Source organism: Aotus nancymaae, unplaced genomic scaffold, assembly GCF_030222135.1.
Source record: "Aotus nancymaae isolate 86718 unplaced genomic scaffold, 86718_ANA_hifiasm-v0.15.2.pri h1tg000019l, whole genome shotgun sequence".
Lineage (NCBI taxonomy): Eukaryota > Metazoa > Chordata > Mammalia > Primates > Aotidae > Aotus > Aotus nancymaae.
In genome coordinates this window covers 12,877,050-12,902,944 of record NW_026988431.1, presented here as the reverse complement: position 1 = coordinate 12,902,944, position 25,895 = coordinate 12,877,050, and the positions used below count along the sequence as shown (strand labels likewise).

General features: G+C 35.1%; 1 protein-coding gene across 8 annotated transcripts in view; it reads left to right on the top strand.

Annotated features, from left to right (window-relative positions):
• NAALADL2 (N-acetylated alpha-linked acidic dipeptidase like 2) overlaps nt 1-25,895 on the top strand; it is a 1,216,540-nt gene that overhangs the window by 830,370 nt on the left and 360,275 nt on the right. For all 8 annotated transcript variants that reach the window (XM_064378623.1, XM_064378621.1, XM_064378622.1 and 5 more), the window contains one exon: nt 23,278-23,421. In XM_064378623.1, coding sequence (XP_064234693.1) covers nt 23,278-23,421 — 144 coding nt within the window. The remainder of the gene's footprint in view (nt 1-23,277; nt 23,422-25,895) is intronic.

The following is a 25,895-nucleotide window of genomic DNA, read 5'->3' as shown; positions in this document are numbered from 1 at the left end:
TGGCAGTGGGGTCTGGACATTTGTATTTTAATATGTCCTCCACATCATTGTGATGCACCCTAAAGTTCTAGAACCACTGGTCATTTTCACCAATCTACCTTTTATATTTTAACTATAATGTAATAATGTAACTTCTGATTGTCCCCTGAATTTTGGATTCCTGTTTTATGTTATTTGAAAGAATTTTCTTATGTTAGGAATACACAAAAGTGCAAAAATTAAAGTACAGACTGCAAGCAAACATTCAAAGTAACTTTGGGATAGCCATGCCCTATTGTTATAGCCTCACTCATGCATTGATTTATTTATTTGCAAATAAATACAAGTTAGGATCATGATAAATTCTATGAAAAAACTAAACAGACTAAGGGAATAAAGTGTGTGCATGGCAGGGTATTATATATGCTATTTTACTGCATTACTGAGGAGGACTTTGATAGAGAAGATAACATTAACATAGACGACTGAGGGAAATGAATGTGTGATCCACAGACATTTGAAGGGAAGTATTTATAGGCCTCAGATAGCAAATGCAAATACCCTGGAGCAGGAGTTTGTCTGCTGTGATTGAGAAATAGCAAATTATCAAATAGGCTAGGAGCGAGTGAAAAAGCGGTAGGAAATAAGGTCAGAGCAGGAAGGACACACCCCATCATAGGCTACACTGAGGAGTCTGGATTTTACTTTTTAATGTCTTTTAATCCCTTTAGGACTGTGAAGTGCTCATATAGATGATTTTTAAAATTCTTCCGAACCCTAAAATATTTAGAGACTTGAATCTATTTTGAGTATGCCAGGAAAATGGTAATGAATAAAAAGGCAGTGAATCATGCGTTGACCTTATGGAGTGAAGAGGACGAAAGAAAAAATTCAAAATATTTTGTGAACTTGTCCTTCCTAAGATGTACTAGGCAGGGGAAGAGGAGAGTTAGTAAAGGTTGTTAATTGAGGATCAAACTTTAAACTTGTTCATGTCCTAGGAATGCATGAAATAGATAATCTTAAAGCATATCTAAGATGGATTAAACTACCACAGTGTCCTTCCGCTCTATATAATATTCCTGCCCTTTAGTTAATTACCTATTTCAAGTAGCAGAATAACCTTACATAAAGTCTGTCCCTTGTTGGAGAAATGTAATTAAAAACAAAATCATCTGCCAACCTAGAAATCTTCTCAACGAAGGTAGAAAAGAGAGAGAGAGAGAGAGAAAAAAAACTATTTTATTTGTCGAATAAGCGTTAAACCAGAATGTGATGTACCTCACAGCCAACCTGCTATAGAGACTGCAGAGACAAAATAACTTGTAGCTTTTTATATAGCAGAGCAGATACAACCCATTTCATACATTTTTCTCAAGATAAACGAAACCTAGTCGTCAGGTAGGAGGACTTGACAGCACCACTGAACACACAGTTCATTCTAAATTCACCTGGTAATTGGAGTGGCCACCTGTTTTTGCTAATTGCCTTTATCCAAAGGAAAAATATGTTTCTCATATCTTTGTGACGTGAGATAGGTTTGCAGCTTGGGGCCAGGCACCAGCTAAAGTATAGACTCCTAGCTCTGTCACAGAAATGAGGAGATATGGGGTATTATCTTCCTTGATGATTGCATTTCAAAGAGATGGCTCCCAGGTCCTTAAGAAAAATACATTTTTTTCCTTGTTGTAGAACTGGAAAAAAGTTCATTTGGCTTTTAAAAAGATTTTCATGCATTTCAAAGAGAAAGACAAGAATTCTAAAGTAAATGTTCTGAGAAAGGGAGGAGGGTCTCTTCTTTTTTTGCGTGAAAAAGAATTTATTTTTCTTATTTTTAATTTATATTTGCCCTTATAGTCTTAGTTTCAGAACAATGTAGAAAGGCCAGGCACTGCCACTTAAATATCTGGATGACATATAACAATCCCATCTTCCTTCACTTATGATTTAAGAAAATGCTTGCAATTTTAAATAGACACCTGAGGTACTTCTTTTGCAACCTAGAATTTGAAGACTTTTATATACTATTTAGCCAATACATGGTGGTGAATCCAGCTACTGGAGTGGGGTGAGGATAAGAGAAGTGTACAGATTCAAGAAATATGTGGAAGCTGAACTCTATTGAACTTAGATTGATGGGATATAAAGCCTGAGGAAAAGTCACAGATCTAATGATGATATAGGAGTATCTGGCTTAGATTTCTGCTAGGAGCACTGTGGAACCATTCACAAATATGGTAACAGTAGAAGAAGAGGGGAAGAAATATCGGGAGAAATGAGGCAGGGAAATAAGCTCAAATATGTAATGTGAGGTTCTGTAGGATGATCTGTGAATCCTATATGCTCCACGTGGTCTGTTTGAATAGGATATTTTGTTAACCTTATGCCCTTATTAATTCTACTGGCTCCTCACTCCACCTGCTACCATCAAGCAACATTGCTTTCTGAAGTTATAAAATACAATTACAAATGAAACGAGTTATTCATCATGACAATACAATATATTCATATTAAAGGAAAATAATAGGTTTACCCAGGACAAACAACTGCCATAAATTGAATTTTTTAACACTATAGGTAAGGTAAATATGAACACTAATCTCGATCATTAAGGGGATTGGAGTCTGTGGCCTCTGATTATAATTTTTATTTGTATCTATAAGATAAGAAATTAAAAGAATGTAGATAGTATTTTGTAAAATTACATCACATAATGAAGTATGATCTCTATTTTTTAAAGAGTAATAACAATTTTCCAGTGTTATCTAGATTATTTTATCCCACTCTGAAAACAAAAGAAAGACCTAGGGTCATCTGTGCTGTGGCTAAATATGTGGAGATACTCAAAATACTATATTTGTTAGAATGGAAATATATTTAAGTAATCCTCTAACCTATCCCCTTGTTTTTCAGCTGAGGAAGTAAGAGTTCTAGGTGGTGATAAACGCTGAGACAGATATAATTGATAAAAAGGTACTTGGGGGTTGACAACCTCAGTTTTTTATTTCATAAAGTATGAGTAATCATAGAGTCTGTCAGAGAAAACTGTAATGCTACTTCTGACATTCAATGGCCAGGTAACAAATATTGTGGATCAACAATGACTTATGGCTCAGTGCAGTGGCTCACACCCATAATCTCAACAGTTTGGGAGTTGTAGGCAGGAGGATCACTTGAGGTCAGGAATTCGAGACCAGTCTGGCCAACTTGGTGAAGCCCGTCTCTACTAAAAATACAAAAATTCACCGGACGTGGTGGCAGGTGCCTGTAATCCCAGCTACTTGGGAGGCTGAGGCGGGAGAATCACCTGAACCAGGGAGGTGGACGTTACAGTGAGCAGCAATTGCACCACTGCACTCCAGCCTAGGCCATAGAGTGAGACTCTGTCTCAAAACAAAACAAAACAAAAAAACAATGACTTGTGTTTTATCATTGTTGTGTATTTATAGGTAAGGTCCTCTTAAAGACAAGGTTGTTTATTAATCCCTTGTTCTCATGTCCTTTCTATTTCTATATAGAATCACTGCCACATACTCACATGCCAGACTATAAATGAATGTGACTGAATGTGTCTGCAAGGGTGTATACAGGTGTGTAGTATTAAAATATTTATGGCAATTGATGTTATAATCATCAATATTTGAATCTCAGTTGCCATTGCAAAGTAATCCAACTCTTGCTATGATAAAACCATATTCCAAACTTAACGTTTCCCATATGCAAAGTTTAGTATCCAAAAATTCTAATATGATAAACATATATTTATTATTTCTACTTCCAGGCAGCATTTGCGTACTCAGTGACATAGCTTTATCTCATTTCCTATTTTAAAAATATAGGATTAGCTGATCAGCAGCTGGCTATTTCTAATGGCAACTGTGCAACTGATAGCCAGTAATTATGGTGTCGGAGAGAGTACTATATTTGTAGGATCCACAATTCCATTCTTGACTTTGTGGTGACCAGAAACAGAATGTGCTGACTAGGCAACCTGAGCAATCTCATGATGACTGTTCACATATGTAATGAATTCTGGTAAGTAATCATTTTTGAAGGATTGCTAGACTAACTTTAACTCTTTTAGATTGTTAAGAGCAAAAATCTTCACTTCTGGTAGCCTAAGGATTATAACTCAAGAAAAAGTGTGACTGGTTAGGTTATTTCTTGAATATATGCTGTTCTTTAGTTACTTTCTATGACTTAGGACTCAGAATCAAACTACTGAATCAACATTGGAAACACTCTGAAAGCCTGTTTTTAAGAATTTACAACAGAAGAAAGACATAGATGAAAGAATCAGAATACTTCTAGTAAATTTGGGGGGTAGTTTCTCATATTGCATATTGGAAAGGCATTTGTACCTCCAGTAGTTAAGCACCTTAAATCCCTACATTTATGGAAATAGAAAATGAAAAAAGTTCCAAACATTTAAATGAATTTCTTTTTCTACGTTCTTTCTGAAAAAATTACACAATTATTAAATGATTCACTTTATATACAGTAATAATTGCTGATCAAAGGCAGATGCATATCTCACATATATGTTAAAATTTAGCTAAGAATATTATAAAATATTTTGCCAAATTTTCTGGATAACACAAGTAAGATTTCACAACAATGGCACATAATAATTTAGGTGCAATTCATAACTTGAAATGTTTTTGTTTCTCTCTGATTAGCCATCATTGAATGTATATTTCATACTCTTAAAAATATTACATTTCTTGTTTTCTAGACTAGATGACTGATACTTCTTTGGCATTTTCCAATAGGCATATTTAAAAAATTTGTATATTTTTATACTACTCCTCTGGGGCAGGAATACAATAAGGTAATTCAATTTACTTTCATCCATACCCAAATGTTGCTTCAGGATCCTCATACTGTTGGAATCATACTCTTGTAATCTATTGTATAAGTTCTTGTGGATTGGAAATTGTAGAAACATGGACTTATAATGCCTGTTTCTTTCACATATTAGCTGTTCATCTGTGTTAATACAGAACATTTCTTTTTTAATATAATCTTCACTTTTTTTGAAACCATGTACTCAAGAACATAAATGGCACTAATCTGAAACATAAAGATCACTGTTTCATGTTTACAGCTGTGTAATCATTCCCCAGATTTAGATACTGAACATTTCTAGGATCCCTCAAATTTTTAAACCTGTTTTTATATCTTATATTTATAAAACTACCTGAATACTTGATGGCATACAACTTGACTTCTGTACCTTGACTTCTGTACGGTAGTGTTTATTATGGTACCTTTAGCATATAGCTAGAATATGCGAAGTACTCAACATGTTTTTTTTAAAAAAAAAACAAAACTTCTTTGCTGCATAATGCTGAAATGAAGGAATTGTTTACTGACTGCAATATATTTCTCAGAGATTTCAGACTTCATTCCACTTTAGTACAACATACCCAGTCACTGAATCACCTACTCCTGTTTGTTGTTCAGCAAACAGGGAATTTCTTAGCTTAGGTGAGAAATCTGAGTGGCTAGTTGGAGGATGAGGTTGAGAAGTTCAGCCCAAGGTTACCTAAGTGTGTGGAGTGTGAGGGGAATTTGCCTGGCACTCTCAGTCTAGAAGTTTACTAGACGCCTGCCTCTCTCTTAACTCCTACCTCTTTTCAGTCAGTCTTGTTCATTCTAACTCCTAAGTCTCAATTCTTTCCATTTTTTTTTTTTGTCTATCTCAGTTGTCTCCACCATGAACAAACACAACTTTAATTTTCTCTGGGACAACTATATCTGCCTCCTAACTCATCTGACTGCATCCTCTTTTAAAACTTCCAGTCCATTCTCTGATATATCATAAATGAACTTTCAAAATGTCAGATCTGATCTTGCCATACCCCTCTGCATAAAAGTTGTAGTGTTTGCTGTTGCTAATTTTTTAGATTATGTAAATGATAGCACACTATGTATATTTATTTTTATCTGGCTTGTTCCTTAGTCAGCATGTTTTAGAACCTAACAGTTTTGATTGCTTATGGTTATATATTAAAATACAGAGTATGACGTAAAAGGCTTAAGAAACCAAATGAATGATATTAGTTCTTCCTGGAGAGGGATGGAGAGAGAGCAGTCATTCTGCAGGTAGTAAAGCAGACTCTAACTTTATTTGTATTGTGTTGTTTTAAAAGAAAAAAGCATATATATTAAAATATTAATATAAATTTTATTCTGAATGATAGAAATACATATATGTACACACATATACATATATATACATATTCCTTATTTATGCATTTTTGTATTTTTTTAATTTCTCAAATTTTCAGAAATGCCCTGGGGAGAGCAGGAAAGCCTAACTGATTACCTTGCTCTTAAAGACAAGCTATGTTTCCTGATATAAACCCCCTATATGAATCCTTTAACTTTCTTTTTCACCACTCCAGTCATATGACCTCTTTTGTTTCCTCTGGTAGACCATACTGTTTCTTAATCCAAGGCCTTTACATATGTAGTTTCTTTTGCTTAGAGGGTTTTTGGAGGATAGGAATAGGTGTCGTATCCTACAGTGCTAATGAGAGAAAAAACTAGGTGCAGGCACTTTTGAGTACAATTCATTGGGATATGTAAAAATTTTAAATTTTCATATTTGCTGACCCAAATCCATTTCTCTGTAGTAGCCTTACAGAAACCGTCACACATACGCAAGTGATTATATATACAAGAAAACTCATGGAGGTTTTTATTGCAATAGCAAAATTTAGATTTGTCTAAGTATATTAGAATACTATTAGAATTATGGAATACTATATAACATCCACAAAGAATAATAAAAGAATAACAGCTGCAAATTTAAATAAAGAGGTCTTTAAGGCTTTCTGATTGAGTGAAAAAGAAATGCCACAGAGTAATATATATATGAAAATATTTAAATAAAATAAAATAAAATAATATACAGTTATTTTAAAATTTTGTATGCATTAAAACAATATAAAGTTTAGGAGACACCGTATTGATGAGAGTGCCTCTTGGTAGTATACAAGGAAATGAAACGTGGGGCATGGCCAAACGGTCTTTAGCTCAACTTCAATGTTCTTGTTTTTTATAATAAGAATAGCTTTATGCATTTTACTTAGATAATTAAAAATTAATAAAATTCCCTGCCATCCTCCAAAGAGAAACATTATTATTCTATAAATCCTTTCATCTTTAATATTCTGATTTTATATTCTTTAGTTGTTAAATTATGCATTGAGAACTACCATTCTAAATTCTACCATTTTCCAGTAATTAACCTGCATATTTTATAAAAATGATAAAGTTCCTTCTTCTTTGAGTTATATATGTTTATGTGTGTTAACATATATATGTGTATATATAAAAAACACACATGTGTATATGTATACATTATGTTGACATATATGTGTGTTAACTTGGAAGCATGAAAGCAATGAAGACTTAAAAATTCTCTATGGCATTATTTTGAAATATACTCTAGTTTAAAATATTCAGTACACAGCTTTGGGATTTCAATCTTACTATTAAAGGGAATATTTTATCTTTTTGTTGGAATTCCTTTTCATATTATTAACTAAATAATATAACTCTAGTTTGTCTTCCAGCTAAAATCAGTATGATGAGTCTGATGGTATCCTCATACTTACATCTCACTTACATCTCTGTTTTCCAGAGGCAGGCTCACTGAATAGCTAACTTTGTGCCTCTACACAGTATTTTTCCTCTCAATTTTTCCTATCTCAATAAATTGCTAAATCTATAAGAGTAGCATAGAAGTCTATAAATGTTTGTTCTCAGACTATCTAAAGAGTCTAGACACTGTTTATTGATAACTAAAATGCAGATTTAGACTATTAAGTCTTTATATAATGCTATGTTATTACTTTGACATTAATGTTTTAGAATTTCCTATTGCTTATGGAGAACCATTTAATTTTAATATCAGTCTTAGATCAGTATATAGGCAATACGATTACAACGCTGAATCTTTTAAATCTAGCATCTCATTGATATTTTATTGAAACTTGAAATTACTTTGAAATCTTTGAAAAGTTCAAATAAGTTCTAAATGCCTTCCGAAAATAGTTGATGTCTTTTGTACTGAAAAATGGATTCAACTTTAACATAACACATTCTAAAAATAGCCCTCTTGCTTTCATATGATTTATATTTTCTTTGAAGCAACCTTGCAAGTGTGTCACTCCTTGTTTCATTTCATACCAAAACTACTATGAGCAAGCGAGCAAAGCCTGTCTTATGATCTGTTTGATTTGTGTATCTCAGTACACTTCACAAGTTGGGCATAGTGCAGAATTTTTTTTTTTCCCCTCATGGGAACCTCAAAAGAATGAAAAAAGCAGTAGCAGGACAATAGGCAGTATCAGAAGGAGCAACAGAGATTGGATTATTTTTTTCAGTTCTATTGGACAGTTTATGGATAGTATTTGTCACTGGAATAATGTGACTAATTTATATTGTACCTATTCTTCTGTGGAGCTAAAAGTACTTTATAAGCATTCTCATTAATCCTCAAGCTTTGCTATGAGCTAAGTATTAGGCAGCTTTTATTCTCATTTTATGGCCTGAGAAACTGCAGTTTAAGGAATGTCAGTGTGCAGGAATTTGCAGTGTTCAGAAAACAGCCAGTGGGGTTAACAGTAACTTGTGGACTATGACCAAGTAGTGAAAGTCAAAAGTTCTTTGTAGGCAGAAGTGTTCTGTGTGAACAGGTCAGGACTTTTTACTTTATTTATAGACTTAATAGTAATACTTGTCCAGTGAAGCCAAATACTAAGTATAATTATTTAAAATATTCTAACTCTTCTTTCCCTTCAGGCAAGTCTTCCTACTAAATCTTTGTCATTAATGGGACTTTTATTCTTATACTCATCCAGGATTTAAACCTTAATTGCCTTCTCTGTTAATTACCTCATTGCCACTGCTCTGTTCAATGGGTTGCCAAGTCATGACCGTTCTCCTTTCCAGGCTTTTCACATGGATCTTTACCTTTCTGTGTCCAAAGACACCCTAATTTATGCAGATTATTACTTCTTGCTGAGACCAAAAAAAAAGTAGCTTTTAACAGAAATGACATCAGAATTTTAATCTTGAAAGCTAAAAGAAGTGGTGTCTGAGCACACCTCTGTAGTTTACCAGCCATATGACTCTTAGCATTACAGTATTTCCAAGCTTTAGAGTTATTTCTATCACATGAAGATAACAATAACTAGCTTGAAAAGTTGGATCATCATATATAAAGTGTAAAAATGGAATGAGACAATATATGCCAAGTACCAAGCTCTGTGCCTGACATCAATGGGATCTATTTTTACTGTTTAGATTGTGAATATAACACATTGTTACGCGTTATATTTTAAAAGTTATAAAACAGAACTTTTCCAGTTCTGTTCCTTCTGCATATCACTCTCAGATCAAAATTTCTAAAATTCCCTTTGATGGTACTAATTATCTTCTTAAAACTCCTTAAAAATATCCCAGTACTTACTCAATTTTCTTAATTTAATATATAAAACCCACCACAATATGGACGCTATAATTTTAGTCTTAATTAACACCATATGTGGTCAGCTCCAGTTAACCTTGGCTACTTGCCATTCCCTTTCCACAGCTTTATTTTCTTCCCACAGCTCATTTAATCATGTTGATTCTTTTGCCTGGAATTAGCTCCCCGTAGTCATTTTCTGTAGAATTTGAAACATATATGAAAAAACCCTGTCGAAGCGAGCCTCATTCTACACCAGATGTAGCTAATGAGAAGAGTTCTATTAATCGTTTTTTTAGGGCTCTAGCTACTACTTTAAAAGCATTTCTTATTTTCCCATGAGGAGACAAAAGTCTTGCTTAATGGAGCCAGACTCTGACATGCTGACAACTGAGGTTTCATGGGACTGTGTTCTGAAAGTTATTCATCAACAACTTACTTTCTTTTTTCTGTTTTCTCGGATTGCATCACTGCCCTTTACAGGTACCCATTCTCCTTCATCTGGTGTTCCCGGTCTCTTCAGGCCTGCTGAAGCCTCTTTGCTGGTTCATTTCACATTTCCTGGTCAAAGACCTGGGATTTTCTGGCTACCCTACGTCTTTCATTCATTAAATAGAGGCAGTCATGAAGCTGGATGTTTGCATTTTGCAATGGTCTCCCAGCTCTTCTGGTTTGCTCCCTGTTTCCATCTCAATGCCACAAAAATACAATCACATAGAGTTTCTAGACAGGGACCTGTTCTTGCTCTGGAATAACTTCTTGGACATTTTTTTCTTTTCCAGTTAAGATCCTGTTCATTTCCTACCTCATCTAAGAACCATTCACAGTGTTGACTGACACAAAACATTCTTTAAATGTAGCACTGGTGTAATATAACATCTTTGGGTTGTTAAGAAGATTAAATGAAAGAGCTGAAAAAGAAAATTTTGAGCAATGTGAATAATCTAGACTTTTGTTCAAGCTCCATTATCATGGAAATGCGTTCAAAAGATTACTGTGCATAGGCCTGTTTGAAGTCCTTCATACAGGAACTAACAAAGACACCATTCCTATCCTTTAAGAACACGCTAGCTTATTAACAGGACCATTAGCGCTATACTAAGCACAGCCATGTCCCTCACTGCACCACTATAGCCTTTGCTGTGACTTCAAAGAAAACTCATTATTAAGTGAAATAACCTTTCGATGCACTGAAAAATATTACCTTATAAGATAATAGGCAACACATTACCTTAGACTTTTATCCTTACTCTTTTTTTAGTTTCGGATGTGAATTTGGGTTCCATTTCATAAAGTACTTTGAAGAAATGTACATCAAAAAACAACTTGCCAAATGACATTCACCACATTATAGAATGTTTATGTGAGAAAATTCTCATATGTATAAATTCAGAGGAAAAATTAATAGACTATTTCTGACTGGAGTTTTCTGTAGAGACACTTTACAGTGATGAATCTGTGGCTCATTAACAGGGATTTTTTCCTTTGGCAAGTGTTTTAAAATATCAATATTTTTCTTCCCAGTATATCTTCTCTCAATATATGCCATCGCTACAGCAAGAAACTGGAGTGGTAATTGGATCACAGTTCTATGGGTGACTAAGAGTAAAAATTAATTTTAATAATATTGTAAGAAAAATAATAAACCAGGAAGGGAATATATTGAGCTCTTTTACACTGCCCATTCCAAACATAAAGGACATTTCTGCAATAATAGTAGGATAGTCACCTCAAATTTAGATGTATGCATGTAACTACAAAGAGCCTCTTTCAACATGAAAGTGGAAAGATTTCTATTAAATTAATGTCCAGAAAATGCTGTGCATATGATGAGTTAAAGGCCTCAGAAGATGTGGAAAACTATCCCAGAGTCACTTCCTAATTAGAGGTGGAGCAAAGGCCAGATACTGGTCTCTGAACCCCAGGCCAGTCTTCTTTTCTTGAGTCAATGTTGCCATGTCAAAAATAGGAACCTACAAAGATCTGAGAAGTACTTCATACATGCTAGATCATTTATTCTACCAACACATGTATCAGGGAAGCGGGGTTAATTATTTTCAACTTTTATTTCTGAAAAATAAGTAAATCCAGAAATAAAGTACTGCATTTCTGTCTGTTCATTTAATCAGTCTCATAAAATAAAGTAATGTGCTCTTAGGATCTGGTTTGAAGAATTAATGGTTGCATACTTTTATAACAACAACAAAAACAAAACACATTCATAGTTTATTTGCTGTCTTTTAAAAATGTAAACTACACTTTTTCTGAGACTAGAAATTTTGCAAATCATTTCAATGTTTATACCCTTCAAGTTAGAGATGGGAAACTTCTCAGGGGAATGCCTCTGAAGCAGTTTACTTAGCTTATATTACATGTAATGTGCAGATGGCCAATTATTCCAGTTGTGAATCTAGACTACTCTCCTCGAAGTAAAGAACAAACTAGATATTTTATCTGTCTCTTAGTTTGTTTTTCTTATGATATAGTTTATGGTTGTTTCCAAATGTTCATGTTTTTAGAATGCTTTAGGGAATAAAATAGTTTTGGAGTAGACAAATGAGGAATGCCAAAGAATAGAAATGTTTAGAATTACATGGAATAGGAAATTAATTATCATATATCCAATTTTTTCTCTGAAATAGATTTAAAGAAGTATATATCAGTATCTAAATATTACCACTGCTGCTATAAATCTAAATTTTCACTGAAAATGGAAAATTTATTAATATAAAATTAACAAGATAAAACCCTAAACCAGAGAAAGTCCTGTTTCTTGGATAGAAAGTTCAGGTTACAAAATGTCCTTAGCAAACACATTAATGACCATCATCTACTTGAAAACACAGGATTGGTCTTTGTTTTAATGTGGCATATCAATGTGTACTAAAGCAATAGAAATCATTTAGGTATGTTTGAAAATTTATTATCATAATTCATTAAATAATAATCAATTCAATTATAGGACACACTAGATTTCAACTAACATTAATTAAATACCGTACTTATGTCTTGTGTAATGGCCAAAATCTAGTGTAACACCTTGCATAACTACACATTAATCAAAACATTTTAATATAATAATAAAAATTATCCTTTAATTGACTGTCAGGTTTAGAACAGATTCTAAAACTACATAGCCAATTTTTTTAAAATATATATTTTTTTGCATTTTAGGTTTTGGGGTACATGTGAAGAACATGCAAGATTGTTGCATAGGTGCATACATGGCAATGTGGTTTGCTGCCTTCCTCCCCATCACCTATATCTGACATTTCTCCCTATGTTATCCCTCCCCAACTCCCCACCCCCTCCTGTCCCTCCCCTTGTTCCCCGCTACAGACCCCAGTGTGTGATGCTCCCCTCCCTGTGTCCATGTGTTCTCATTGTTCAACACCTGCCTATGAGTGAGAACATGTGGTGTTTGATTTTTCTGTTCTTGTGTCAGTTTGCTGAGAATGATGGTTTCTAGGTTTTCCATTACTGGGTATATATCCAAAGGATTATAAATTGTTCTGTTATAAGAACACATGCACACGAATGTTCATTTTAGCACTGTTTACAATAGCTAAGACTTGGAACCAACACAAATACCCATCGATGGTAGACTGGACAGGGAAAATGTGGCACATATACACCATGGAATACTATGCAGCCATAAAAACGATGAGTTCGTGTCCTTTGTAGGGACATGGATGAATCTGGAAGCCAAAATTTTATACATATTTAAACATATTTGTTGGAGGAAAGAGAATGATGGTAATTTATAAATTATAGTCCTTTGCCCCCAAATACTTGTACATAGCCAATATAAATCTTGAGTTTGTATGTCTGAACATAAAAGAAAAAAATGTTTAATCATGGGGAAAGATTTCTAACCTTTTATGAGCCTGAGTCATACTGATGATCAGTACCTATGGATGAGCAAATTAGAAAGGGAGAGCCCAAATTAATATTAACAAAGATTTTACCTATGTAGCATTTTTTAAAAAGTAAAATTACACCCTGCATAATCTACATATTCTTTTAGTATCAGAATGCATAGTCATTTTGCTTTACAAATGGGTATATTACTTTCTACTCTCTTTGATGCAAATGTAAATATATCTGTTGTTATAACACATTAGTTAAGTGTTAAAGTATTATGATATTTACTAGGGAGCATTGCACGATGCCTTTGCTTAGGAGTGGATCAATGAAATGAGAAGATGCGAACATCCATGTCTTTATTTTTATGATTTTGTGGTTTAAAATTTTATATCGTGAATCATGAGTTTTAGGCTTATGATTAGACAAAACAAAACTATTCATTTAAACTTCCATGATTAATTCATCAGAAAATTGTCACTGATCGCCTTCCTTTTACTCTAAGAGTAATGCATAACACCAAGCATTTTTTTTTTTTGAGATGGAGTATTGCTCTTGTTGCCCAGGTTGGAGTGCAGTGGTGCAATCTCAGCTCACTGCAATTTCTGCCTCCTGGGTTCAAGCGATTCCCATCTCAGCCTCCTGAGTAGCTGGGATTACAGGCACATGCCACCATGCCAGGCTAATTTTTGTATTTTTAGTAGAGACAGGGTTTCATCATACTGATCAGGCTCGTCTTGAACTCCTGACCTCAGGTGATCCGCCCACCTCAGCCTCCCAAAGTTCTGGGATTAAAAGCATTTTTAAAGTAAGTTTATATTTTAAATTATAACCTAAACAATACTCTGCTGACTTTGACTAGGCTTGATAGAAAATGATAATATTTATAACCAACGGGCTATAAGATACTGAAATAACAAAGAATCGGCTATATTCACTAGGACAACAAAATGACTAACCAATTTAGTGCACTGGTCATTTCAGGAAAATAACTGTAAATTTAGTGAGCTAAAATAAAAATGAAACATTTGTGCCAGTTACTTAACGGTCTGATTTCTGTCAAAGTGGCAGCCCTCTGGAGAAAGTCAAATAAAATATTCTGGTATAACATCACTGATATCAACTTGTTCAATTGATGTTTGGGTCTTTTTCAAAAAAGTGCAGCAGAAAATGTGTTTTAAAATCTCATTTTTTTTTCAGCTGGGATTGTTTAGTTCTCTGGTAAGTCCATAGTATTAATGTTTTTAGTTTGTCAGCCTTTTATTATAACAAATTATAATCATTAAAATCCCCCCAAAATGAAAAAAAGTCAAATCACTTATCTATTGTAATATTTAATATGGCTGAAATAAAGTGTTATAAATGCAATTTTTATCATTGAATCACCAAGTTTACTTTTGAGGAAAGGAAAAAACAAAACACAATGCTCTCTGACCGTTTTGTTTTTTATTTATGTATCGATAGGTTTTTGGGGAACAGGTGGTGTTTGGTTACATGAATAAGTGTTTTCCTGGTGATTTCTGAGATTTTGGTGCACCCATCACCTGGGCAGTGTACACTGTACCCAATGTGTAGTCTTTTATCCCCCACCTCCCATCCTTTCTCTCAAGTCCCCAAAGTCCACTATATGATTCTTATGCCTTTGTGTCCTCATCCGAGCTACTACTTATGAATGAGAACAGATGATGTTTGGTTTTCCATTCCTGAGTGACTTAACTTAAAATAATGGTCTCCAATTCCATCCAGGTTGCTGCAAATGCCATTATTGTGTTCCTTTTTATGGTTGAGTAGTATTCCATGGTATACATATATCACATTTTCTCATTGTTTGATGGGCATTTGGGCTGGTTCTATATTTTTGCAATTGCAAATTGTGCAGCTATAAACATGCATGTGGAAGTATCTCTTTTTTGTATAATGAGTTATTTTCCTCTGGGTGGATACCCAGGAGTGGGATTTCTGGATAAAATGGTAGATCTACTTTTAGTTTTTTAAGGAATCGCCATACTGTTTTTCATAGTAGTTGTACTAATTTACATTCCTATCAACAGTGTAAAAGTGTTCCCCTTTCACCACATCCATGCCAACATCTATGTTTTATTTTTTTATTTTTTGATTATGGCCATTCTTGCAGAAGCAAGGTGGCATCACATTGTGGTTTTGGTTTGCATTTCCATGATCATTAGTGATGCTGAGCATTTTTCATATGATTGTTGACCATTTGTGTATCCTCTTTTGAGAAATTTTTTTTTTTAATGTCCTTAGCCCATTTTTTGATGGGATTGTTTGTGTTTCTTTGATGATTTGTTTGAGTTCCTTGTAGATTTTGGATATTAGTCCTTCATTAGATTTATAGATTGCAAAGATTTTTTCTCCCACTCAGTGGATTATCTGTTTACTCTGCTGATTGTTTCTTTTGAGGTACAACAGCATTTTAGTTTAATTAACTTCTATTTTTCTTTTTTTCTTTTTTTTTTTTTGCATTAGCTTTTGGGTGCTTGGTCATGAAGTCTGCCTAAACCAATGTCTAGAAGGGTTTTCCAATGTTTTCTTCTAGATGTTTTATGGTTTCAGGTCTTAGAGTTAAGTCTGTGATTCATCTTGAGTTGATTTTTATATAAGATGAGAGATGAGGATCTAGATTCATTATTCTACATGTGGCTTGCTGCTTATCCCAGCACCATTTGTTGAATAGGGTGTCCTTTTTCCTACTTTATGTTTTTGTTTGCTTTGCCAAAGATCAGTTGACTATAAGTAATTGGCTTTATTTCAGGGTTCTCTATTCTGTTCCATTGGTCTATATGCCAGTTTTAATACCAGTTCCATGCTGTTTTAGTGACTATGGTCTTACAGTATAGTTTGAAGTCGTAATGTAATGCCTCCAGATTTGTTATTTTTGCTTAGTCTTGCTTTGGCTATGCAGGCTCTTTTTGGTTCCATATGAATTTTAGGATTTTTTTTTTTGTAGTTCTGTTAAGAATGATGGTGATATTTTTATGAGAATTACACTGAATTCATAGATTGAGTTTGGCAGTATGGACATTTTTACAATGTTGATTTTACCCATCCGTGATCATGGGACGTGTTTCTGTTTGTTTGTGTCATCGATGATTTGTTTCAGCGGTGTTTTGTAGATTTTCTTGTAGAGTCTTTCACCTTCTTAGTTAAGTATATTTCTAAGTATTTACTTTGTTTTGCAGCTATTGTAAAAGAGTTGAGTTCTTGATTCTATTCTCAGGTTGGGTGTTGTTGGTGTATAGCAGGGCTACTGATTTGTGCACATTAATTTTGTATCCTGAAACTATGCTGAATTTATTTACCAGTTCTAAGAGCTTTTTGGATGAATCTTTGGGGTCTTCTAGGTATATGATCATGTTATCAGCAAACAGCGACAGTTGACTTCCTTTTTACCAAGTTGGATGTCTTTTATTTCTTTCTCTTGTCTGATTGTTCTGGCTAGGACTTCCTGTCTGTTTCAAATTTGTTATTTAAAATAGCTTATATACAGACATACTAACATTTTGAAGGAGACTGAGAAATGTTGATTTGTGGTTTACTGACATAGTTACTTTGGGAGAAGGTGAGCAAACACAGTCTCTATTCTTTTCATTCTTCTTTTTATATATTAGTCATTTTAAAAATTATATACATTGTACTATAAAAAAATACCCTTGGCTCTCCATGTCCAGGGGTTTCACATCCATGGAGTCAACTAACTACAAATTGAAAGTATTTGGGAAAAATTTCCACTAAGTTCCAAAAAGCAAAACTTGAATTTTCCCTGTGATGATTACTATGTTGAATTCATGTGAATTAAGTGACGTGTAGGCATTGTATTAGGTATTATAAGTAATCTAGAAATGGTTTAAAGTATATGAGAAAATGTGGATAGGTTATATGAAAATACTAGGCCATTTTATATAAGGGACTCAAGCATATGCAGAATTTGGTATCCTCAAGGGCTCCCAGAATCGATTGCTGGCAGGTACCAGGGGATACCCATATAATGATTTAGGCCAGTACTGATCTAATGTGCATACAAATCACCTGGGGATCTTGTTGGACTATAGATTCTGATTCAGAAGACTTGGGGTGGGACCTGGACTTCTTCATGCCTAATAAGTCCTAGTTCTTGCAGATGCTGCTTGTCCAAGGATTACACATTGAATAGAAAGGATCTATGCAACATTGAGTGAGTAGCAAGGATCTCATGTTCACACACACATACACACACATGAGTGAGGTGCACAGGGTTGAGTTATGTGTACTCCTAAATTCTGAAGTTGTGCTATTCTCATTCACTATCATCATTAAACACACCAAGCCCCTCTTTTATTTAACCAGCACATTTTCATTGTACCTAACCTCTCAGTGCCTTCATCTCAGTATCTGAGATTTCTAATCTCTCAAGGTTTATCTTCCCTGATACTATTTGGGTAATTGGCACTTGTATACACTCACTTTTATTTATTTATTTTTATTTTTTATGATTTTGAGATGGAGTCTCGCTCTGTCGTCCAGACTGGAGTGCAGTGGCATGATCTCGGCTCACTGCAACCTCAGCCTCCCAAGTTCACGCGATTGTCCTGCCTCAGCCTCCTGAGTAGCTGGGACTACAGATGCATGCCACCACACCAGGCTATTTTTTTGTATTTTTAGTAGAGAGGGGGTTTCACCATGTTGACCAAGCTGTTTTCGAACTCCTGGCCTCAGTTTATCCACCCGCCTCGACCTCCCAAAGTGTTGGGATTACAGGCGTGAGCCACTGCTTATGGCCAACACTGACTTTTCAATCAGGTTTAAAAGTATTCCATCTTGTCACACATGTCAAAACGAAAAAAGAGTACTGGCAACTAACAGAGTATGTTTTCTTTACACAGCCAACCAGATGAGACTGAAGTGGGCAACAGTAGTTTGAAAAAGCATGATGCAGAATTAAGGATGTACAATTAGAACACATCTTACTTATTTTAATGCTAATTTCTTCTAAATTTCACCCTCTGCGACTTTGGCTCTAGATCTCTGAACTAATATATTATTTTTATTTCAGCAAGTCAGCATAATGAAGATACTTTGGTGTCATCTTGGTAATTCAGGAATTGTAGATGAGTCGACAAAACACAGTGAAATTATTTATTTGTAACATTTCAAACAGTGAATCAATGATGGAGTCAGACTTGGGACTTTGTTTATCCAATTTCCTCATTATACTATGCTCATGTAGCATTGAATCAGGGATTGAATTATTGATGTACTGAATCTGTTTGAGTCTTTATCTGGATTACAATGAGTGCATAACATGAACAGAGAATTAGCTATCTACTGAAATAAAAGTTGGTACTCCTCAGTCTTTATGACATAAACGATATACAGAGTATGATATAAATACTGAAGTCTAAAAGTTAAAACACTAAAATGTGATGTCACGGTCTTTTCTGTTTGGTACCCTTTCTATCAAGGCACATGATCCACTCAATTTTCATTTCATATCTAATGGATTCTTATAATTCGTAAATATGCTTTAAAATATTACTGAATAAAAATAGCACGTGTTTATCTTTATTCAAAAACCTCTTAATAATGTAAGAAAACAAAACTCTCAGCTCTTCTTCAGTAAACAGAGGGTTTTTTTTTTTTTTAAATAACTTCTGTCTATAATTTAATCGTAGTGTCCTATAAAGTCCTGCTTTTAGTATCTGCTTTCAGAAGAGAACTGTTTTTCAAATTTCCATTAGGCTGAAGGTAAAAAATTAATGAGCCACTTACTTTAGATATTTCAAAACTAATGCAAGTCTATTAGTCATGCAGCACGAAAAATCAAAGATTTGGGTATATTTAATTATAGTTTAGGGTTCACTCATACTTTACATTTAAATGCATTGCTTCATAAGCTTAATAGAGCATTCTAGAGAAAAATGGAATGCAGTCATTGATTTTTTTATTAACATAAATATATCTTAAATATGATTTTATTTATTTAAAGACTTTTTATCTACAAAAGTTAATTTTAGGGCAAGGATAATCAGTTTATTGATAGCGATAGGCAGGATTTGAAAGTTTTTTTAATATGTCTTCTGGGAAAGAGTATTAGTTAGCTAGGGAGAAATCATAATTATATAGCAAGCATAGAATTATAATTTATTATTCAGTTGTACCCCTGCTCTATTTTTTAAGGACTCAGAAAACCATTAAGATATAGGCATTAAGATTATTTTTCAATCAGTTGTTGATTCTTTTTTCTACCATTAATTACTGAAAGCCTGTTACGTACCTGACAATGTGCTAGGCATTGTGTAGATGTAGATGACTTGGTCCTTGCTTTCAAAAAGTTACAGTTCGGAAGGAATAAACAAAGTTATTTTACATAGTGATAATGTTAACTGAAAGTAACAAGCATTGCAAAAAAATGTGCAGATATATCACACAGAGCTGAGGGTGCCAGAGAAAGCTTCACATAGAAGATGACTTGTAAGTTGGGCTTTGAAGGAACTGAGTACTTTAGACGTGTGTGATGAATGAGAAGAACAAACGAAGTAGAAGGAATGGCTTAAGCAAACACATGGGGAATGTAGTTCATGGAGTATGTAAGGATATAGCTTAAGTCTTTGCTTAAAATGTATGAAGAAAACTAGTAGGAAATAATGTTGAAATATAAGGTTTGAGATTGCGAAGGGCCTTGAATGGCAGGCTAAAGAGTTTGGTATTTGAATTGGAGAGAGGTGAAATCATACAGCATCTTAAGAAGTTTCCACATTCATGAAAACTTCAAAATAGTAGACTGCACATTGCACATCAATATTATGTCATTATCTCATGCACATTAAAAGCTCCAAAAGTAATGGCTGAGAGAGAAAATACATACTGGGAAAATCAGATGCCTATCCCAGAGTTTTCTAGCTAGTTGGACCAGATATTGCCTATGCTTTGAAACATGAATCAGTTTATCCTCAAGTGCAGCCTGGAGCAGTGGACTTATCCCAGAGTTTTCTAGCTAGTTGGACCAGATATTGCCTATGCTTTGAAACATGAATCAGTTTATCCTCAAGTGCAGCCTGGAGCAGTGGACTTGAAGCTCATCACTTTTGGCTGAGAGCAGCCTCCTGTGGTATGAAGATCCCTTTCGGTTTGCCTCAACAGGCTGTACAACTACTAGCACCTTCTACGTAAACGGTGCAGGGCCTGGTTCCTTGGCATGCCACCTGCGCAGTCTCAGAGTCCCCTCTCTGAAGGGCCCCACACTTGATTTAATGCTCTGCCATTGCCATATTGAAATTCTTCATACTTTTTGAACAAGAGATCCCACATTGTCATTTCACTGTGTGTCCTGCAAATTATATAGCCACTTGTGGTTCCATGAATATGAAAACTGTTGGGAAATAATGACCTCCACTGTGGTCAGAATGCACTATCGTATATAGCTATATAAGGGGACAATGAAATTATGAGGCCGACACTGCTCTTATACAACAAAATATATTCTAAGCTGAAATCTTTATTATTTTGTCTTCAAAGCCATGACTTCCATGGCTGCCACAGGCCTAAGCTAAATACAATATTTTAGCCTTTTGGTCTTCCAGACGATAAATTAAGGAAACACTTCTGTAACATATTTTATCATTTATAATCCACCTCATCCTGTAACCTGGATACCAGTATCATTGAGCTCTGCACCCTCTGAAGTCCCATCAAATTAAATTCTGAGAAAAACTGTTAGCAATTATTTTCCCTAATAAAAGTTCTAAAAAATACAGCACTACATTTGGAAACATCACTTGCTTCCTGATAGAGTCATTCTGTTGTGTATTTCCTTTTCTGTGTCAGTAAAAATATAGAAACTGAATAAATATTAATTATTTCCTCAAGTATAGTTTATTCTCTCCATTATCTCCATTCTATTCATGTAATTTTTGTACTTCTGTTATAACTGTTTTCTTTTATTTTTATTTAATTTTTATTTTTTGAAGATATAGATGCATTTAGTTCATTTAAATAGTCAAATATTTCTACAGGCTTAATTCATAAAAATGTCACCTTTCCTTCTCTTCCCTGTGTGTCTTCTCTCCTCTTCTTAACTCCCCAGGGCAAATATGTAGTTGTTTTTAACATCTTTAGTAGCTACTTACCTTTATATTTACCTTCCTTTCTCTCAGTTATGTGTGTGTTTATTTTTCAATTTCATCCATTATATTGATTTACCACTCTGAGAAATAAAGCCTTAACTCAGCAAGGCGCGGTGGCTCACTCCTGTAATCCCAGCACTTTGGGAGGCTGAGGCATGCGGATCATGAGGTTAAGAGATCAAGACCATCCTGGCCAACATGGTGAAACCCCGTCTCTACTAAAAATACAAAAATTAGCTGGACGTGGTGGCATGCACCTGTAGTCCCAGCTACTCAGGAGGCTGAGGCAGGAGAATTGCTTGACCCAGGAGGCGGAGGTTGCAGTGAGCCGAGATTGTGCCACTGCATTCCAGCCTGGCACCTGGCAACGGAGTGAGACTCTGTCTCAAAAAAAAAAAAAAAGCCTTAACTTTCACAAATATTCATGTGCATCACTGCCTGACTTTTCCCCTTTTCTCTTTTTTTCCCCAAAAGGGATCATTTTGTGTTAAATCAACAGTCATTATTTATATTATTATGACTATGTAAATATTATCGTTCAATGATTAAATTTGTTTCTTGCACAACTTTTGGTCCCTTTAAGCTAATAGTTGTCTCCCATTATAGCTTTCTTATTTTTCTTTATAGCTAGACACTCTTCAAACCTAACACTCTGATCTTACTGTAAATATTCTCTCAACATGTTAGCACATATCTGGTATTCTCATTAATTTGGTCTTCTTAGAGACCTCCCTCCCCAGACCTGCTGACCACCTGCTATCAACCTCACTAGGTCTGCTGCCCATGGGCCAGTCTAGGATTGCCATTGGCTGGGATCTCTTACTTAAGAATAACAAAATGAAGTTGATTCAAAGTTCTGTATATGATTGGGATTTATTGTCTCGCTCTGTTACCCAGGCTGGAGTGCAGTGGCATGGTCTTGGCTCACTGCAACCTCTGCCTCCGGGTTCAAGCTATTCTCCTGCCTCAGCCTCCCAAGTAGCTGGGATTACAGGCGTGCACCACTATACCCAGCTAATTTTTTGTATTTTTAGTAGAGACAGGTTTCACCTTGTTGACCAGGCTGGTCTCGAACTCCTGACCTCAAGTGATCAACCTGCCTCGGCCTCCCAAAGTGCTGGGATTATAGGCATGAGCCACCTTGCCGGCCAACATCATCCTCTTTTAAGTGTGATGTTCTTCACTGTATTTGGTGTCTCCCTGTTCAGTGTCTTACTCTCAGTTTTCTGCTGAAGGACGGAAGGAAGAGGCATCCACATTGACTGGGTGTGTGAGGATTCCAGAGAACAAGCCATTTCACAATCAGAATTTCATCAAGCTTTCCTGCTTCCGGTCTCTTTTGTAGCCCTACTCTATTAGGTAGCTGGTGTTGACAATTTCTGAGCCTTTTTTGGTTCAGTGATACAAATGGCATTCTCGGCTTCCCTACTAAGAACTTAGGTTTTACGTTCCCCCTCAGGTCTTACATCACTGACACTTACCTGCTTTCCAACTAGAATCTTATTACTATCTGTTATCCTGGCCCCTGTACATTTATGCTTTTTCATTCTTTTGTGGTCATTTCAGTGGAGTTTTATGAGATAATGGAGATAAGGGCATATGCGCAATCTACCATCTTTAGCTAGGATATGTCATTGTATTTGGGCTTAATTTTTATTAAGTATCTCAAATCATTTTAATAAGTAAACAGGGTATAACTAAGGAGTGAATAAACAAATGCATAAATATAAATTTACCAGTCATAATTTAAATACTTATTACAGACAACTTTTTCCACAGTTTTTAAATTTCTGTTTACTAAGGGTCTCTTCCTTTTTCTTTTGAATACAGATGGAAGTTTTAGACAAAGCCGATCAAACCTCACCTCCCTGTTAGTGCAGCCCATCTCTGCCTCCCTGGTTGCAAAGCTGATCTCTTCGCCAAAAGCTAGAACCAAAAATGATGTCTGTAGCCCTCTACAGCTTCCAAATAATGGTAAAGTATTTAACGTCTTTCTCTGTATTTTATAGTTTTTGTAAAGACCACGATCATTTTTAATCTCCTAAACTGGCATGTGTAGGACTATTCTTTTCAAAAACATTGACTTTTGACGAAGTAAGCATTATTTTCTTCTGTGGCTCTTTAGCAGCATGTTTGGGAAGTAATTTTTATAAAGACTGAGTGTTGACCAAAATGAGAGATTAGAAAAAGAAACCATTTTGAACTGCTACAAAGAAAAGTAGCTTTATAAATAAAGCATTTTGTACATTCATGAAAATCTGCTTAACATAGCTTCCCAGTTTCAGCTTCAGCAGTCTCATTGCCTGCCAAGATTCAGTGGATAGCAGGCAGCTATCTGGGGTATGAAGTGTTTTAGTATAAAGCATTAAAGCCTAATTCCTGCAATTGACTAAAAAATCCCTCTGTCTATACGCATCATCGCCCGAGAGATGCTTCTTGTACTGCAGTGCAGTTTGTCAGGCCTTGTTGGACCACGTAGGAGAAAACTGAAGTAGTTAAGCTACCTGTGGTGGGATGAAAGCCACGTGCTGCATCTTATTCCTGCCTCCAGCCTCAGTAGTAGAGTTCTAAAGAAAAGACTCTCTTTACAATTTGTTAAATTTGTATGTATTTGCTGGGAACTACAACTCGTGGGCTCTGTTTTCTGTGATAGTCATGTTTTATCTCAACTGTTTTTCTCTTGACAACAAAAGCGTACAAAAAAGAAAACATGTTGAAGAAATCTGTAAGAAAAAAAATCTAATACATTAATGATTTCTCTGTTAGGGGCATATGCTTTTCAAAATCCTGTAGACTGAGAGCCTCCTAAACTGATTACCAATTAAACAAGGTGGGAAAAATAGAAAACAATAATACGTCAATGTTCTCAAAGCAGGAATGAAGAAGCTCTCGAGGAGCTTTTTGTTTTGTTTTTCTTCTGCCATTTGTTTTGAGCCCAACAAGTTGATTATGGGCTCCATTTGTTAAAATTAACACCACCACAATAATAGTTTAGTTGTAAGAAGTACTGGACTTGTAAAAGACCATAGTTAAGCCCAGATCTACGTAATTAATTAATTCAATACATATTCAGAACCCCCAGTACACTCCAGACACTGTCCTGTCCTCAGGGAACCGGCAGTCCCCGTGCTGGCTGCATGCTGTCGCCTGTGTCGCCTCCTACTGAAAACCTGTCTGCCTGCACCCACAAAAGACAGCTACACCTTTATCATCTGAAGTGGTTGTGAGAACCCAATTATGATACATGTATCAATTCTTTTGTTTATTTTTTGTGTTACATGTTATGTCACTTTTTTAAAAAAACAGGGTCTTGTTCCATAATCAGGGCTAGAGTTCAAGTGGCTTAATCATAGCTCACTGCAGCCTGAAACTCCTAGACTGAAATGATCCTCCCACCTCAACCTCCCAAGTAGCTAGGACTACAGGTGTGTGCCACCACATTAGACTAATTTAAAAAGTGTATATTTTGGTAGTCACAGGATCTAACTAAGTTGCCCTGCTGGTCTTGAGCTCCCTGGATGAAGTGATCCTCCTGCCTCAGCCTCCCAAGGTGCTAGTATGAGCCATTCTACCTGGATTAATTTTCTTGTATACTGTAAAATGTTATATAAATATTAAGAAGTATCTTTGTTATCAAATAACTACTTTTTTAAAATAAATTTTTGAGACAGGTCTTACTCTATTGCTCAGGCTGTAGTACATGGTTCACTGCAGCCTCGACCTCCTGGGCTCAAGTGATCCTCTTGCTTCAGCTTCCTGAGTAGCTAGGACTACAGGCACATCACACTACATGCAGCTAACTTTTAAATTTTATTTTAGAGATAGGATCTCACTATGTTGCCCGAGCTAGTCTCAAACTCCGGGGCTCAAGCAATCCTCCTGCTTCAGCCTCCCAAAGTGCTGGGATTACAGGAATGAGCCACTGTGCCTGACCTAACTACATTAATCTTCTTCTTAATATGGAGAATTATGTCTTAGCAAAGCAAGATGACACTCTCCAGCTGCATTTCCATAATAAATTAACAACAGGCACGAAGCCTACAAGAAAAGTTTGAGATATACACCAGTGTTAAAACAAGAAAGATAGGCGTACTTTCTAAGGGATTATGACATGTGAAAGCAAGAAAGATAGGCCTGCTTTCTAAGGGATTATGACATATGAAATTTTTCTCATGGATATTGTTATGTTTTTAGAAAATTTTTAAATTTTTAGAAAATTCAAAAATATATTTAAATCATTGAGAAGACATTTCATGTTATAATGAGTTCTTTATTTTTTAAAAGTCAGAATATACATTTAGATTTTCCAAATGCTGACTGAGTCTGTTCAGTTAATATTTGGAAAATCTAAATATATAATTCCATATTAATGTATAATCCTACATTAAACTAAATTTAATTAAACCTAAATTTAATGTAGGATTATAACTCTTTACACTAATGTTTTG